Source organism: Grampus griseus (assembly GCF_964374135.1).
Source record: "Grampus griseus genome assembly, chromosome: 6".
Classification (NCBI taxonomy): domain Eukaryota; kingdom Metazoa; phylum Chordata; class Mammalia; order Artiodactyla; family Delphinidae; genus Grampus; species Grampus griseus.
Genome location: NC_139000.1, coordinates 21087657 through 21106379, shown reverse-complemented (window position 1 = coordinate 21106379; position 18723 = coordinate 21087657). Strand labels below are relative to the sequence as shown.

Genomic DNA, 18723 nt, shown 5'->3' with positions numbered 1-18723 from the left:
CTAAAGTACATTTAAACAAATTGACTTTCATTGCTTTAAATGTAAGCTAAAATACATATGTAAATTGAGTTGTTACTATTTACAACTTTGACAATGTGTAATTAATAATGTATTAATGGTAGAGTTTCAAGTTACTTCATAAAAAACATGTAATTTAAAAATTAGGGGCTTCCCTGGTGGTGCAGTGGTTAAGAATCTGCCTGCCAGTGCAGGGGACACGGGTTCGATCCCAGGTCCGGGAAGATCCCACATGCTGCGGAGCAACTAAGTCTGTGCACCACAACTACTGAGCCTGTGCTCTAGAGCCCGTGAGCCACAACTACTGAGCCCGTGTGCCACAACTACTGAAGCTGGCTCGCCTGGAGCCTGTGCTCCTCAACAAGAGAAGCCACCACAGTGAGAAGCCCACGCACCACAGTGAAGAGTAGCCCCCGCTGGCTGCAACCAGAGAAAGCCCGTGTGCAGCAACAAAGACCCAATACAGCCAAAAATAAATAAATAAATAAATAAAATTAAAATTTATATGCACTGAAAACAGTGGGAATTATATGCAAATATTGATAGTAATTATCTGGGCTTCCCTGGTGGTGCAGTGGTTAAGAATCCATCTGCCAATGCAGGGGACATGGGTTCGGTCCCTGGCCCTGGAAGATCCCACATGCCACGGAGCAGCTAAGCCTGTGAGCCACAACTACTGAGCCTGTGCTCTAGAGACTGCATGCCACAACTACTGAAGCCCGGCGCTTAGAGCCGGTGTTCTGCAACAAGAGAAGCCATGGCAATGAGAAGCCCATGCACCGCAATGAAGAGTAGCCCCCGCTCACCGCAACTAGAGAAAGCTCACACACAGCAACGAAGACCCAACACAGCCAAAACTAAAACCAAATAAGTAAATTTATTTAAAAAATAGTAATTATCTCTGGGCAGGGGGATTATAGATAATTTAAAAATTCTTCCTTGGGACTTCCCTGGCGGTCCAGTGGTTAAGACTCCACGCTTCCACTGGAGGGGGTACAGGTTCGATCCCTGGTCGGGGAACTGAGATCTGGCATGCCACAGTGTGTGGCCAAAAACAAAATTTCTTCCTTTTAATTTTCTTTATTTTCTAGTATTTCCTAAATGAAAGTAGTATCTGAACTTAAAAGGGACCCCCAAGTCCAGCCATTATCTGTTGAATGTTTATGGTATATTTGTCATTGTTTTAGGAGCTAGGGATACAGTGATGAACAAGAAAAGCAGAGTCTCTATATTCTAGTAGAGGAAAAAGAGAAAATAAGCTTAGGAAAGGAGCTCCATATTTTAGAAACAAGAAACTGAGGCCGAAAGATGTTAAAGTAGCTTGCCGAAAGTCACGGCATAGTTGGCTTAAAAATGTCAGTCACCTGGTTTACAGCTCAGTGCTCTTGCTTATTCCTCACTGGCTTTCTTGTCTCTCAAGAATGGTATGCAAATTCTTTGAGCATTCTTAGTCAGAAATCTAATTGAATTTTGCCATAGTCTCATGAAGGAGTACTGTATAAGGCAGTGTTGTGCAGAGCAAGGAATATGTGTTGTCTACCCAGTTATGTCAGTAAAACATTTGGCAAATCCTTTAAGCTCTCTGGACCTTTTTCTCATCACCTGAGTTATAAAGAGATTATTTGTCTTGCTTGTTACTCCCATAGTCCTATTACTTGATTTAGAGTTACATATGTGTATGTTTGTTTTCTCTACAGCCATATACACTGCTGCTATGGATATGCTGGGAGGATCTGGTATTGAAAGCCAATGTAGAAAAGTTGATATCATGGCAGATGCTGCATATTGCATTTTCAAAAAGCCAAAAAGTTTTACTGGCAACTTTATTATTGATGAAAATATCTTAAAAGAAGAAGGAATAAAAAATTTTGACGTCTATGCCGTTACACCAGGTAATGCATATAGTTTTCAAAAGTAGTGATGTGTTTTTCCACATTTTCTGCAGTGGACATACATCTGTTTTGTGTGCATGTTTATGTGATTATAAAATTAATATGCTCTTTTAAAAGCTGTGCTCCTAGTGAAAGGAAAAACCCAGACCAACACAACTGGAAAAACAGAGAAAGGGAAAATAGAAGTGAGTTGAAGGCTTTTTAAGTGATGCACAGATAGAGAAGGTCACATCAGCTTCTAACCATTTCCAAATCTTGAAACCAAAAATGAAAATTAGTTTTCAAAGTTGGCCTTAAAATCACACAGTAAAAATTTTCTTCAAGGATATGGTAACAGATGATACAGTGGTGAGTTTTTTACAAAAACTTTTTAAGATTATGGGCTTTCCAAATGTTGTCTCTTAAGTGCAGTCTGAGAGTAACTTCATGATGAATGGTGAAGGTGAATGAACAGGGTCTACCCCATGTACAAGGGGGTATTTGAGAAGATCTCAGAAGGCCCCTTGTTCAAAAATAATTCTTACCGTTGTAACTGTAGGTGAGGATGGTGATGATGATGCATTTTTAATTTATGTATAAAGTATACTATATAATAGACAATATAGCCCCAAATGGGAGTTGTATTTATTTGTGCAAAAGTGTATTTTAAATATTATTCATTAGGTTGAGCTTCTAGGTGACAGAAACCACGTTTCTATTTGTATCATCCCTGTCTCTTCAGTTTGAACTGAATTGAATTAAATAGCTCTTTGCAGTTTTAAAAAACACCTTTATATACAGTATCTGTTTAGCCTTCATAGCAATCCTGTGAGGGAAGCAATATTGTATAGTGATTAGGAACAAGTGGAGTTTGGGAGGAGATAACCCAGTTCCCATTTCTGCTCAGCTGCTCACTAGCTGGGCGGCCTTAGGCATGTCACCTGTTTTCTCTGAGCCTCACTTTCCTTTTTGGTTAAAATAAGGGAAAGATAATTTCTACACAGGATTTGTGTAAGAACTAAATGCAATAAAGTATATAATGTGCTGGGCACGGTACCTGGCTTATGGTACAATCATAGTACTCAGTAAGTATCACTTTAGGTTTTAAAGACACAATGGCACTATGCACAAAATTTTAAATTTGGTTTAAATTAAAAATCCTATCGAGTGTTGAGAACTTAATATGATTATGGAATTATGATTAAGTGTTAGGATCTAACAAAGACTGGTGCATTTCTGCCCTCCAGTTTTTTTAATCTTCTGAGAGGGAAAGACAGACACACATTGACAGAGATGGGAAACAAGTTCTTCTTAATGAGGAACCACCTTCTCTCTGGGGCGCCAGGTAGGAAATGAGTCCAGAGCATTTTGGAGGGATGTAGCACAGAAGGGTTGCATGGATAGGAGAGAAGGGGCAAAAGCTCTTGGGAGAGCAGTTAAGGGCTTAACATAATAGGCAACTCTTTGGTTGGATCTTAAAGATGAAATTTATTGAGGGAGAGGAGGATAACTGGATTACAGGAAAAGTGTTTTAGCTTAATGAAGGTCAGATAGTTTGACACTTCTCATGGGAGTCTTTTCCACAGCACCAGAATGATCAATAAAATAAAAACATGTAACGTTTATTAAACAGGTGTTAAAATCTTAATATACTGAAGTTGTTACATTAACCTAATTATTTTTGGGGTCAATTTTTCAGGCCATCCTTTGTTACCAGATTTCTTCCTGGATGAACAGCCAGTTACAGTTACCAAGGAACCAGCAACACGTGGTAAGACGTAGACCATATTTTCTGTAGGAAAATAAAGTTACTAACTTATGTATTTCTTCCAGATGTAGAACTGAACATTTCCGCCTTCTGCTTTTAAGCTTTTTCTTCTTTTCTTTTTTTTTTTTAGATGTGCCATGAGGCTTGTGGGATCTTAGTTCCCTGACCAGGGATAGAACCTGGGCCCCTGGCAGTGGAAGTGCTGAGTCCTAACCACTGGACTGCCAGGGAATTCCCTATTTTGTAATTTAAACTAGACAAGTAATGTCTTAGTTAATTCTAGCAAAGAAGGTTGTCTTTTCCTTCTACCAGTAAGAAGTTTTTGATATATTCTTTTCATTTGATTTAAAAAAAAAGTTGTCTTTAAAATACACCTTTTTAAAGGTTTTATTTCTTTTCCTTGGCATTGTTTTTAGGTGTTTTGTGTTGATACTTTATTTTGAGGAAAAATGTGTCACATCAAAATACATCTTACACCATTCTCAGAGTTTGTGCAGTGTGACTACTTTATGGGAGAAATTATCTGCAAAGGAGGTTTGGGTTTTGCTTTGTTTTGTTTTTGCGGTACGTGGGCCTCTCACCGCTGTGGCCTCTCCCATTGCGGAGCACAGGCTTCGGACGCGCAGGCTCAGTGGCCATGGCTCACGGGCCCAGCCGCTCCGCGGCATGTGGGATCTTCTCGGACCGGGGCATGAACCCGTGTCCTCTGTATCGGCAGGCAGACTCCCAACCACTGCGCCACCAGGGAAGCCCTGTTTTGTTTTTGTAGTTTAGAAACAATAGCTTTCTTGAATTGGTCCAGAGTTTACATTTTAATCTTTGTGTTCTGGCATGATGCCACTAACTTACTGAAAGATGTCAGAAGAAACACTCTTCAGTGAAACCCCATGAGAAGAATTTCTCTCGTGGTTTATTTTTTTTGGCTGCACTGATCCTAGTTCCCCTGCCAGGGATCGAACCCACGCCCCCCACAGTGAGAGTGCAGTGTCTTAACTGCTGGACCGCCAGGAGAGACCTCTCTCATGGTTTATTAACAAGAATAGCAGTGCTTCTGGGACCTTACGTTATTTTTACATTATAGACTCTGTGAATCTCCTTAGTGACCATAGTTTCTTTAGGTGGAGGCTAGAAAGTTTAGGAAAACATTTCTTCTGTACCTTTAGGAAACTTATAGAACCTTACCATAATGCATTTCGGTGACAAACTTTACTTCTAGCTTAATCTCATCTTTTCTATCTTTATCTTCTCTTTGTCCGAATTTTTGGAGGCAATTTCAAAAAATTAAATAATAAAAAAGACAACTTTTCTTTTGTATTATAGATAATTTGAAAAATATAGAAGGGAAAACGGTCACTCATAATCCCATCACCTAGAGATAACTCCTTATAAAATTTAAATTTTAAAAAAATTTAAAAATTAGATCTTTGACTTGGTTGCCACATGGATATATCAGAGTATTAAAACAAGGCTGTCAGTCTTTTCCTCAAAAGGCCTCATACAGAATGGCAGAAATTAGTTAGAGAGCTTATCAAAGTCTAGAAGAGTCTATCTTCAAGATAGGCAAGTCCGAAATCCAGATTTTTGCCCAGTACCCTAAGATTGGATCTGTGTTTTAGAGGAAGATGCGTATAAACTAAGCTTATTTAAATACCAAGTTTAAATAATGAGAACCACTTATCAATCACATACATTCATGTTGTTTTTCAACAAATATTTATTGGGCACCTACCATATGGTAAACACTGTGCTAAGTACTTTGGATGCATTGTCTCATTTAATACTTACAATCCTACAAGGCAGGTATCATTGTCCTCATTTTACATTGGAGATCACAGAGCTGGCAGGTGGCAGAGCCAGAATTTAAATTCGTATTTTTCTGATTCTAAAGTCCATATCCTTAACCAGTAAACTTAATTTCCTAACTCCTGAATACTTGAAGTATTAGCATATCTTCCCCCCAGTAATCCAATTTATTTTATAATGAGGAGTTGCCATCTCACAGACTAAACATGGAGTTGCTGTGAGCAGCTCATTCTCTCCCTCTGGGCATAATGACATAGAGAACAGAATCATAGTCAGAAGATTGTTTCATGACCATGGACTCAGAATAAGATGGGTTAGATAAGCAGAATGTAAGAATGTTTACTGACATCGGGCTTTGATAGGAGTGATTTTTGTCTTTGGGATCAGAATATGTCAGGTGCATTGACTGCAATCCCTATATCCATCTCTGCAGGCGGGATGCCTTCATCTTTGAGGTCAGAATTCTCAAATTCCTTTGGCTAAAGCCTCTCTTCCCTGTACAAAAAATTAAGTGGAGAAGTGATGTTTCAGTCAACTGCAATTCTACTTGACATTTTCTGTAGATACATTAATATAGTCATATACGTAGTAGCTCAGTATTTCTGGCCTGAGATCTAACTTAGCTCTTTCAGGTGACTTTTTACATCCATATCCAGATCTATTGTATGTTGATTTCACAGTGTCTCTCCCAGAGGTCAATGTGTATCCCTCATTTCCAAAGGGGGAGGAAAATATTGACAGCCTTGTACTTTTTCTGGTATTTGTGCTTTGTGTATTTATTTTGTATAACATATATGTAATTATTATTTTTTTCAATGAATTTATTTATTTATTTATTTATGGCTGTGTTGGGTCTTCATTGCTGTGCACTGGCTTTCTCTCGTTGCGGTGAGCGGGGGTTACTCTTCGTTGCAGTGTGCGGGCTTCTCATTGTGGTGGCTTCTCTTGTTGCAGAGTATGGACTTTAGACCCGCGGGCTCAGTAGTTGTGGTTTGCAGGCTCTAGAGCGCAGGCTCAGAAGTTGTGGTGCACGGGCTTAGTTGCTCTTTGGCGTGTGGGATCTTCCCGGACCAGGGCTCAAACCCATGTCTCCTGCATTGACAGGCGGATTCTTCACCACTGGGCCACCAGGGAAGCCCTCTTCATTGATTTTTCCTGCCCATTGCAACACAGGGAGTTCACTCAGTCTTTTTTTCAACCTCCAGTTTATTTTTTCTTCTTTTCTTTAGTTATAGTTTTAATTGCTTCTATTCCAGTTTTTCTGGATTCCCCTCAGAAACACTTAGTCTGGCTACCCTGTCCCTTTCCCCTGTAGTTTTCACTATCCTTTGTTACTATTTCCATACTTTTGTTCTTTTCTTCTGCATTCTGAGAGACCTTTTCAAGTTTGTACTCTGTATTACTGATAAGATTTTAGGCACATTCATCTCTCTTCCATATTGCTCCTAATGTTTATTTTAATTCTGCTATTATACTTTTTGTTTGTCATGTTTCCCATTTCCTTTTTCATTTTATTTTATTGTTTTTTCATCTCAGCCAGTTATATATGACTTTCTGCCCTTGTTTTATATTAGTTTTCATGTGAAGGAGTTCTTGTGACATTTCTTAATCATAGTTTTGGGGGTCAGAATGTCTCTGGTTTATGATTCTCTGGCCAGGGTGTCCATGGCTCAGGAGCCTGTTAATTCATCTTGCTCTGAGTTTGTACAGTAATGATGCAATCTACAGCAGCAGTTTTAGTACATCAGTGATGTTATCGACAGCAGTTTTAGTCATCTGACTCTGGTTGATTAGTGTTCAATTAGCATAGGATTGAGGTCAGACTGGACAACAAAGGCGCTAAGGTCAGAGGAGACAAGCAAGGGAATAAAGTTTTGGGACTTCCCTGGTGGCACAGTGGTTAAGAATCTGCCTGCCACCTCAACACATAAGGCAAATACTAACAGCCATAAAGGGGAAATCGACAGTAACACATTCATAGGAGGGGACTTTAACACCCCACTTTCACCAATGGACAGATCATCCAAAATGAAAATAAATAAGGAAACACAAGCTTTAATGATACATTAAACAAGATGGACTTAATTGATATTTATAGGACATTCAATCCCAAAACAACAGAATACCCATTATTGTCAAGTGATCATGGAACAGTCTCCAGGATAGATCATATCTTGGGTCACAAGTCAAGCCTTGGTAAATTTAAGAAAATTGAAATTGTATCAAGTATCTTTTGCAACCACAACGCTATGAGACTAGATATCAATTACAGGAAAAGATCTGTAAAAAATACAAACACATGGAGGCTAAACAATACACTACTTAATAACGAAGTGATCACAGAAGAAATCAAAGAGGAGATCAAAAAATACCTAGAAACAAATGACAATGGAGACACAACGACCCAAAACCTATGGGATGCAGCAAAAGCAGTTCTAAGAGGGAAGTTTATAGCAATACAATCCTACCTCAAGAAACAGGAAATATCTGAAATAAACAACCTAACCTTGCACCTAAAGCAATTAGAGAAAGAAGAACAAAAAAACCCCAAAGTTAGCAGAAGGAAAGAAATCATAAAGATCAGATCAGAAATAAATGAAAAAGAAATGAAGGAAACGATAGCAAAGATCAATAAAACTAAAAGGTGCTTCTTTGAGAAGATAAACAAAATCAATAAACCATTAGCCACACTCATCAAGGAAAAAAGGGAGAAGACTCAAATCAATAGAATTAAAAATGAAAAAGGAGAAGTAACAACTGACACTGCAGAAATACAAAAGATCATGAGAGATTACTACAAGCAACTCTATGCCAATAAAATGGACAACCTGGAAAAAATGGACAAATTCTTAGAAATGCACAACCTGCCAAGACTGAACCAGGAAGAAATAGAAAATATGAACAGACCAATCACAAGCACTGAAATTGGGACTGTGATTAAAAATCTTCCAACAAACAAAAGCCCAGGACCAGATGGCTTCACAGGCGAATTCTATCAAACATTTAGAGAAGAGCTAACACCTATCCTTCTCAAACTCTTCCAAAATATAGCAGAGGGAGGAACACTCCTAAACTCATTCTACGAGGCCACCATCACCCTGATACCAAAACCAGACAAAGATGTCACAAAGAAAAAAAACTACAGGCCAGTATCACTGATGAACATAGATGCAAAAATCCTCAACAAAATACTAGCAAACAGAATCCACAGCACATTAAAAGGATCATACACCAGGATCAAGTGGGGTTTATTCCAGGAATGCAAGGATTCTTGAATATACGCAAATCAATCAACGTGATACACCATATTAACAAATTGAAGGAGAAAAACCATAAGATCATCTCAGTAGATGCAGAGAAAGCTTTCGACACAATTCAACACCGCTTTATGATAAAAAGCCTGCAGAAAGTAGGCATAGAGAAAACTTTCCTCAACATAATAAAGGCCATATATGACAAACCCACAGCCAACATCGTCCTCAATTGTTAAAAACTGAAAGCATTTCCACTAAGATCAAGAACAAGACAAGGTTGCCCACTCTCACCACTCTTATTCAACATAGTTTTGGAAGTTTTAGCCACAGCAGAGAAGAAAAAGAAACAAAAGGAATCCAAATCGGAAAACAAGAAGTAAAGCTGTCATTGTTTGCAGATGACATGATCCTATACATAGAGAATCCCAAAGATGCTACCAGAAAACTACTAGAGCTAATCAATGAATTTGGTAAAGTAGCAGAATACAAAATTAATGCACAGAAATCTCTGGCATTCCTATACACTAATGATGAAAAATCTGAAAGTGAAATTAAGAAAACACTCCCATTTACCATTGCAACAAAAAGAATAAAATATCTAGGAATAAACCTACCTAAGGAGACAAAAGACCTGTATGCAGAAAATTATAAGACACTGATGAAAGAAATTAAAGATGACACAAATAGATGGAGAGATATGCCATGTTATTGGATTGGAAGAATCAACATTGTGAAAATGACTCTACTACCCAAAGCAATCTACAGATTCAATGCAATCCCTATCAAACTACCACTGGCATTTTTCACAGAACTAGAACAAAAAATTTCACAATTTGTATGGAAACACAAAAGACCCCGAATAGCCAAAGCAATCTTGGAAACGAAAAATGGAGCTGGAAGAAGCAGGCTCCCTGACTTCAGACTATACTACAAAGTATAGTCTGAAGTAATCAAGTAATCAAGTAATCAAGACAGTAATCACAGTAATCAAGACAGTATGGTACTGGCACAAAAACAGAAATATAGACCAATGGAACAGGACAGAAAGCCCAGAGATAAACCCACGCACTTATGGTCACCTTATGTTCGATTAAGGAGGCAGGAATATACAGTGGAGAAAGGACAGCCTCTTCAATACGTGGTGCTGGGAAAACTGGACAAGTACATGTAAAAGTATGAAATTAGAAAACTCCCTAACACCATACACAAAAATAAGCTCAAAATCGATTCAAGATCTAAATGTAAGGCCAGACACTATCAAATTCTTAGACGAAAACATAGGCAGAACACTCTATGACATAAATCACAGCAAGATTCTTTTTGACCCACCTCCTAGAGAAATGGAAATAAAACGAAAAATAAACAAATGGGAGCTAATGAAACTTCAAAGCTTTTGCACAGCAAAGGAAACCATAAACAAGACCAAAAGACAACCCTCAGAATGGGAGAAAATATTTGCAAATTAAGCAACTGACAAAGGATTAATCTCCAAAATTTACAAGCAGCTCATACAGCTCAATAACAAAAAAACAAACAATGCCATCCAAAAATGGGCAGAAGACCTAAATAGACATTTCTCCAAAGAAGATATACAGATTGCCAACAAACACATGAAAGAATGCTCAACATCATTAATCATTAGAGAAATGCAAATCAAAATTGCAGTGACACATCATCTCACACCGGTCAGAACGGGCATCATCAAAAAATCTAGAAACAATGAATGCTGGAGAGGGTGTGGAGAAAAGGGAACACTCTTGCACTGTTGGTGGGAATGTAAATTGACAGAGCCACTATGGAGAACAGTATGGAAGTTCCTTAAAAAACTAAAAATAGAACTACCATACGACCCAGCAATCCCACTACTGGGCATATACCCTGAGAAAACCATAATTCAAAAAGAGTCATGTACCAAAATGTTCATTGCAGCTCTATTTACAATAGCCAGGAGATGGAAGCAACCTAAGTGTCCATTGACAGATGAATGGATAACGAAGATGTGGCACATATATACAATGGAATATTACTCAGCCATAAAAAGAAATGAAATTGAGTTATTTGTAGTGAGGTGGATGGACCTAGAGTCTGTCATACAGAGTGAAGTAAGTCAGAAAGAGAAAAACAAATACTGTATGCTAACACATACATATGGAAACTAAGAAAGAAAAAAAAAGGTCATGAAGAACCTAGGGGTAAGATGGGAATGGAGACACAGACCTAGTAGAGAATGGACTTGAGGATGTGGGGATGGGGAAGGGTAGGCTGTGACAAAGTGAGAGAGTGGCATGGACATATATACACTACCAAACGTAGAATAGATAGCTAGTGGGAAGCAGCCGCATAGCACAGGGAGGTAAGCTCGGTGCTTTGTGACCACCTAGAGGGGTGGGATAGAGAGGGTGGGAGGGAGGGAGACGCAAGAGGGAAGAGATATGGGAACATGTGTATATGTATAACTGATTCACTTTGTTATAAAGCAGAAACTAACACACCATTGTAAAGCAATTATACTCCAATAAAGATGTTAAAGAAAAAAAAATAGAATCCGCCTGCCAGTGCAGGGGACACAGGTTCGTGCCCTGGTGTGGGAAGATCCCACATGCCGAGGAGCAGCTAAGCCCATGGCCCACAAATACTGAGCAGCCTGCGCTCTAGAGTCCACGAGCCACAACTACCGAGGCTGTGTGCTGCAACTAATGAAGCCCGCGTGCCTAGAGCCCGTGCTCTGTAACAAGGGAAGCCAGTGCAATGAGAAGCCCCTGCACCGCAACTAGAGAAAAGCCAGCGCACAGCAACAAAGACCCAACGATGCAGCCAAAAATAAAATAAATAAAATAAATAAATTAAAAAAAAATTACTGCTTGACTGAGGAAGACAAATATTATTTTTAAAAAAGGGAATAAAGTTTTGGATAGAGAGACTAATCGTAAACCTGGTAAACTTGTTTTAGGGGAACTTGGTTTCATTTGTTTCCCAAAAGTTTCCATATTTGTTGTGTACTGAATGTACCTTTCAAATATATTACTGGGGTTTTTTTTGTCTCCTAAAGTTTTATTGTCTTGTGCAGAGTCATCATACTATGTCTAAATATTTCAGGTGATAAATGATGCAGTTTATCTCTTGGCAAGTGTCTTTCAAGGCTACACTGTAGTTTTTGCTGCCATCTCCTTGGCGTCTCAGATGATAAAGATGATATATTGATTAATAGACAAATCACCTGAAGTAGGAGTTCCAGCAGTTATTATATGACAAACTTAGTTCTGTCTGGTATTATACCTACTAAAACCAAATACATTCCTATATATTTTCTGCCTCCAGAAACTTGAAGGAAGCCTGTGTCTTTGCTTTCCTCACTTTTAGCAGCCTCTGCTTGGTCCAGTTCTGCTGAGTTTAGGTCTTGGTTCTCTGCTCAGCCTTTATGTTGGCTATATAAAATTACATAGTTAGACATAGAAGAAAATGAAGAGGAAGCATTACCCAGTCAGACTGCCTGGGTTGGAATTCCTGCTGTGCCACATACTGCCATGTAACCTTAGGTGTGTCACTGAGTATTCCAATTGCCATTTTAAAACCTCACTCCTTTTTACTTTACTCTTGAATTGTGTTTATTTTATTAGACATATTGAAATGCTTTCTTAAACAAGACACGTTATAAATAAGAAGGGGGAAACTAACTTTTTATATTTATTTTATATCTGGTCACCTTCATGAGTTTTTATCTTGTTTTAGACTTCTAATAGTTTCTAATAGACAGTTACTGAACGCCTAGACTTTGGGATAAGACAGATCTGGGTACAAGTCCTGTCCCTGTCACTTATATCTGTGACCTTGGACAAGTCACTTCAGCTCTCTGAAACAGTTTTCTCAGGTCTCACTTTCCTTATGTGAGTATCATGAGGATTAAGTATAATAGATAGTGCATCATATTGTGAAATTTATATAGTAAGTCCCCTATAAATGTTAGTTGATATAATTATCATTGAGTAATTATCTTGAATTTCCTAAATGCCCAAACTTACTGTCTACATATAATAATAGTATCTTACAGGATTATTTCTGGCATATTTCTTAATATACTGACTCGAACTTCCAGGAGAATTTGGAAATATTTATTGAAACTATTTTAGGTATTCTTATTTTATTCTTAATTTTAATGGGAAAATCTTTAGATTTTACCCATAAGTAAGGTATTAGATGTTGGTTAAGATTTTTTTTATCAGTTATTTAGATTAATGTCTACATTTTTATTATATATTTTCTATATTTTATTTTTTGTTATATTTTGAGTATGGCAGTCAATTGGGTAACTTCTTTTTTCTATGTTCTTTTCCTTGAAGTTTTGACATATCTCACCTACTTGGTTATTTGAGTCTTTTCTGAAGTTGTTTCTTTGAAAATGTTTTTATTTTGTCATTCAATTATTGACTTTTTCTAAAATAAAAAAACTAGAACTGTCCATTTGAAGTTCTAAAATTTATTTAAGGGTTGACATGTAGTATTCATTTATAATTTAAAATTTTTCATATTTATTTTATCCCTTTTCTCTTTTTAAAGTTTTTTTTCTCCTTTTTTCTTTGATTAAATTTTCCAGAAAGTTGCCATATTTTACTGTATCTTATTGGTTTTTCTCAAAAGAACCAGATTTTAAATTTTATTTCATTTTTCATTCTACTGCTTTTCTCTTTACTGATTATTTCTTTTTATAACAGCTTTGAGGTATAATTTACATATACCAAAAATGCACCATTTTAAAGTATGTAGTTAAGTGATTTTTAGTATATTCACAAAATTCTGCAACCATTTGATTCATTACTTTAAACATTTTTGCTTTATTATTTTTTCTGCTTTCTTTGAGGTTGCACGTTTTTGTTCCTTTTCTTGCTTGTTAGGCTAATATTCATTTTTATTCCTTTAAAAATAATAAAATAATTTTGACTGTGCATTTACCCCCTTAATGTAACTTTGGCCACATCCAATAGATTTTGTAATGTAATTTAATCAATTTTGATACCATTTTAAATTAATTTGTATAGAAAAGCTTAGTACAGAAAAGCATAAAGAAAATTTTTTAAATCACATGTGACCCACCATCCAAGTATAAATACTGTCTGTATTTTGGCTTATTTGTTTCCAGTCTCTTATTTTTTGAAAATATAACTTAAAATTCATATCTACAAATAAATACTTTACCTGAGTGGATCATATTATATTTAATTGTATATTCTTTGTTTTAGTTAACATTATATTGTGAATATTATCCAGGTCTTCAAAAACAAAGTTTTGAAATTGGCAACTTAGTATTGTATCACATGAATGTAATATTTATTTTAGTGGCTTGTAATTGTTTCATTTTATAAATGTTACAGGATTTTCTTATAGTGGATCACTGAAAGTTGATAATCAGTGGGAGGGTTCCTGATACATACTATGAAACTTCCTTCCAGAATTATAAATATTGGCATTATATGAGTACCTCCCTCACTACACTGTCAGCATTAAATATTGAAATACATATCTGATTTTTAAAGTGTCTTCAAAATACCATAATAATAATGTATTCTTTGCTCCATTGGATCTTAAGTATTTCATCTTTAATATCTGCTGAACTTTGTGAGAAGGATTTTACTGTTTATTTGTGTCTGGAAACATCATAATGGAAGGTAGTTTATATTCAATAAATTTAGGATACTTTCGAATTGGTTATGTTATACTCTGGAGTATCTTTATGCTGTCAGTTAGATTTTATTTAATAGCCTTTGTGAGTTATATTGGACAAGATGGCTGGGTATAATTTGAGCTGGGAGATAGGTGGAGAGTTAATCTTCAGCCTAGAGTACAGATTGTCCTTTGAGTTAGTTTAAATAACAAATTATTCTCAACTGTTTCTGGGGGCAGCCAAACTGCCCACAAATAATTCCAGGAGGATAAATAAAGACACAGAGGTTGGTATTGGGGGACAGCTTCATGCTATGGGATTCGAACAGTCCTATGCACTGCAGATCTCCCCTGGCTCATCATATGCTGAATGGTTATGGCCAATGGTTTAAGTGAATACAAATTTTTTTTTAATTAATTTATTTATTTTTGGCTGCATTGGGTCTTCGTTGCTGCATGTGGGGCTTTCTCTACTTGTGGCAAGCAGAGGCTACTCTTTGTTGTGGTGTGCGGGCTTCTCATTGTGGTGGCTTCTCTTGTTGCGGAGCACGGGCTCTAGGCACGTGGGCTTCAGTAGTTGTGGCACGCAGGCTCAGTAGTTGTGGCTCATGGCTCTAGAGCACAGGCTCAGTAGTTGTGGAGCACGGGCTTAGCTGCTCTGTGGCATATGGGATCTTCCCGGAGCAGGGCATGAACCTGCGTCCCCTGCATTGGCAGGTGGACTCTCAACCACTGCACCACCAGGGAAGCCCAGTGAATACAAATTTTAAAATGTTGCAACCTCTATTCTCCTGACCTTGCGTTTCTAGGTAGTGGGGCCTTCATGAGACTAATACGTGGTTTGACCTACCTCTTCATCTAGTGGGAGGGACCAGTCTGATTGAGATTGGGAGAAGAAACGAGTTTGTGTGGTTTGGACCCTTTTGAGCCTTCTTTCTTTCAGAGTAGACTATCCTCAGTTTTCACACGATCTTTACTTACAGAGGCATTTTCATTCCTTAATGGGAGGAGGCAGGTTCAATCCAGGGATGAAAAGACTAGGTTAATATATTTAATTTAGAGGTAAAGTTATTGAGAAGTTCACTTGGCTGTTGATTTAAGCTACAGTCGCCAATTCATCTCCACCCATTTACACAGTTGATATTCTGATCTCCATCTCTCTGACTCCACAGTTGTCTTTTCTCATTTGTTTTTGGAACTCAGGGACAATGATAAAGGAGTGATTAATTGTTACCACTAAAACTCTGATAGGTTGTTTAAATCTGTTTATTATAAACACTGTATAAATTAGTGGGTTTTTTTAAAAGCTAATCTGAGAGGTAGTCTTTTACTTGAAGAGTATAAACCATTTACATTTATAATCGTAACTGACATATTTGGCTGTTATTCCATCAGTTTGATTTATGCTTTTATGCTTCAAGATGCCACTGAATGTATTTAAGGTCATTTTGGTTAAATGGGTCTAATTGGTAGCAAGTCTGTTTGCTAATGAATTAATTTTGTGTGTGACCTTACATTGCCTAGGCTTTAAAGGTACTTATATCAATAACATTTTATAGGTGCTCTTCCAGAATTGAAAGAAAAGGAGGCGCAGCCACCACCAAAACCACGTTCTGGAGCTGTGGAAGGGACATTTAGAATTGTTAAGGACTCTCTCAGTGATGATATTGTTAAAGCCACCCAAGCAATCTATCAGTTTGAACTCTCAGGTAAGGATTACTTCTGGTAATCTGGAGCTTTTATGAAACAAAGTAGGATATTTCCCTTGGAAGTATATCAGCCTCCAGTAGTAATAACCTGGAATAGTTGGCTATATCCAGACCCTTACCCGAGAATGTAGACATTTAAGAATAGCAAATAACTACTGATTTGTATTTTTGTGTTTTCTTTTTGGTTTTTGTCCGTCTATTAAGTTCCTGATTTGTGGTTACCATGGGGTTCATATATGTTGATCCATAATTATATTTATTTGTTTTAAACTGGTATTTCCACATATAGGTGATAGACCTGTTTTCTGCTTGTTTTTTTTTTGTTTGTTTTTGTTTTTTTTTTGTTTGCGGTACACGGGCCTCTCACCGCTGCGGCCCCTCCCGCCGCGGAGCACAGGCTCCGGACGCGCAGGTCCAGCGGCCACGGCCCACGGGCCCAGCCGCTCCGCGGCATGTGGGATCCTCCCGGACCGGGGCACGAACCAGTGTCCCCCGCATCGGCAGGCAGACTCTCAACCACTGCGCCACCGGGGAAGCCCTCTACTTGTTTTTGTAGTTCTTCTCTGTTCTACCAATTTGTATTTTTAAGTTAATATCAGTGCATATGGACATATGTAAAATAAAATTCCCTTACAGATACTTCCAGTGGTAAATAACTCTTTAGTGTATGTAATTGAGAGAAAATCCTATTTAGAAGGATATATGGATCATGACAGATAGTATAATACAGTCATTTATCAACCATGCGCACCTTGCCTGTTTTTTTATTTTTTTTGGCTGCACCACGGGCTTATGGTATCTTACTTCCCTGACAAGGGATTGAACCGGGGCCCACAGCAGTGAAAGTGCCGAGTCCTAAGCACTGGACTGCCAGGGAACTCCCTTGCCATTTTTCACCTTTGAGATTATTCAGGTCAGTCTGAATGCAGTCAGCTTTTAAAATCTCTCAGTATTTTTCTTCTCAGCATAGTATTAATGCATGTTGACAAGAGTTTTAAGAATTAGCTAACACAGTCCCATTGTATGCAAACTTTGACATTATCAGTTCTTTTATCCTTTGTCACCTCTATTTTATCTTAATCCATCTGCATCTTCCTGTTTTTACTTTTCTTAGAACCCATGGTCCATTGGTTCAATCACTCTTTTACCTGTATCCTAAACTTCCTGACCTTGTGCTTATGTCACCAACTGTCATAATCCTAGTCCTGGATAATCAAACTCTCTGGCTGCTCCACACTTGCATCCAGGCTGCTAAGTCTTGCTGGAGAAATGGCAGGGGGTGGGGGGTGGAATCACACCACCCAGTGAATCTGTATCAGTAAAAATTCATCACTCCTCCTCTCCAATGTCAGCATTCTGTGTTTCTGTGGTCAGCTTATTGCCTCATTTTCCACAGTGACTCTTTTAAACCTCTCAGTGTTCCTCAAGTCTCCCATCTCTCCCTTCACCACTTCCCTGCCAGTTTCAGCAGATAAGGTGACCTCCTCTTCCACAGAGATAAGAGAAGCCTACAGACAGGAATTGCTTCACCTTCCTGCCATCTGATAGCATACTGTTGTAGGCATTGACCTCTCTTCCTCCTCTCCCAACAGGCAGAGCTCAACTCCACATCCGTGCATCCTAAGCTTTAATGTCCATACTGATCACTGCTGGGCATGCTAAAAATGCAGAATCTGATTCAGTAGGTTTGAGGTAGGGTCTGAAGTTTGCTTTTCTGATGTGATGACGGTACTGCAGTTCATGGATCACACTTTGAGTAGCAAAATTCTAGATCCCATTTCCTCTGGTCTCCTCAGGAAATGTGTGCTGTCTCTTCCACCTGTTCATCCTGAAGCCTCCTTCCCAGTGGTTTTTTAACATTCCCAAAGTCTATTCTATCTTTTAAAAAAAACCAACAGTAACAACCTTCCCAATCACACCCCCCACCCCCCATCTTTCTTCTCCCTTTCAGAGCCAAACTTATTTTCATCTACAATTCACTCTGTTCTGGTGTCATTTTTCTCCATTCCACTGAATTTGCTCTCACCAAGGTCCTTGGTGGCTTCTGTGTCACCAGTGGGCATTTGTCATTCTTACCTTGTCACCACTTTGCAACATTTGATGCTGTTGACCTCTCTTTCCTTCTGGAAACGCTCCATTGCTTTTTTCTGCGTCTGTAATCATGTCTTGTCAGTCTCCTGTGCTAGATGCTTCTCCATCCTTTCCTTAAATGTTGATATTCTTCAGGTCACTGTCTTAGCACTCTTTATACTCTACAGACTTTGTCTAGGAAAACCCCAACCCCTCACATAGCTTTAGTGACCATAGGGGCTGATTCCTTATGTATCTGTCTTCCTAGCCCAGTCAGACTTCAGTTGACATTTTCATTTGGCTGTCACAAAGGTACCTCAATCTGAAAATGTCCGTAACAACTCACCATTCCCAATACCTGCCTTTGGCACTACTTGTTAAATCTGCTCTTCTTCAGTAGTCCTCTCAATAAAAAACACAGCAATATTTACCCAGCTTCCCAAGCCAGAAACTAGCAAAGCAGATCGTTCTTCTGCACCCTCCCTACCTTTTCCTCTTCATTCAATCAGTTACCTAGTTTTGTGATATTGCTTTGAAGTTCTCTCTCAAATATGCGGACTTTTTTCCATTTCCAC

At 38.2% G+C, this 18723-nt stretch overlaps 1 protein-coding gene across 1 annotated transcript in view; it reads left to right on the top strand.

The window, feature by feature from the left end:
- HSDL2 (hydroxysteroid dehydrogenase like 2) overlaps positions 1 to 18723 on the top strand; it is an 88001-nt gene that overhangs the window by 47168 nt on the left and 22110 nt on the right. Inside the window, exons 7-9 of the mRNA XM_082655714.1 lie at positions 1716 to 1910; positions 3589 to 3660; positions 15929 to 16078. Coding sequence (XP_082511840.1) covers positions 1716 to 1910; positions 3589 to 3660; positions 15929 to 16078 — 417 coding nt within the window. The remainder of the gene's footprint in view (positions 1 to 1715; positions 1911 to 3588; positions 3661 to 15928; positions 16079 to 18723) is intronic.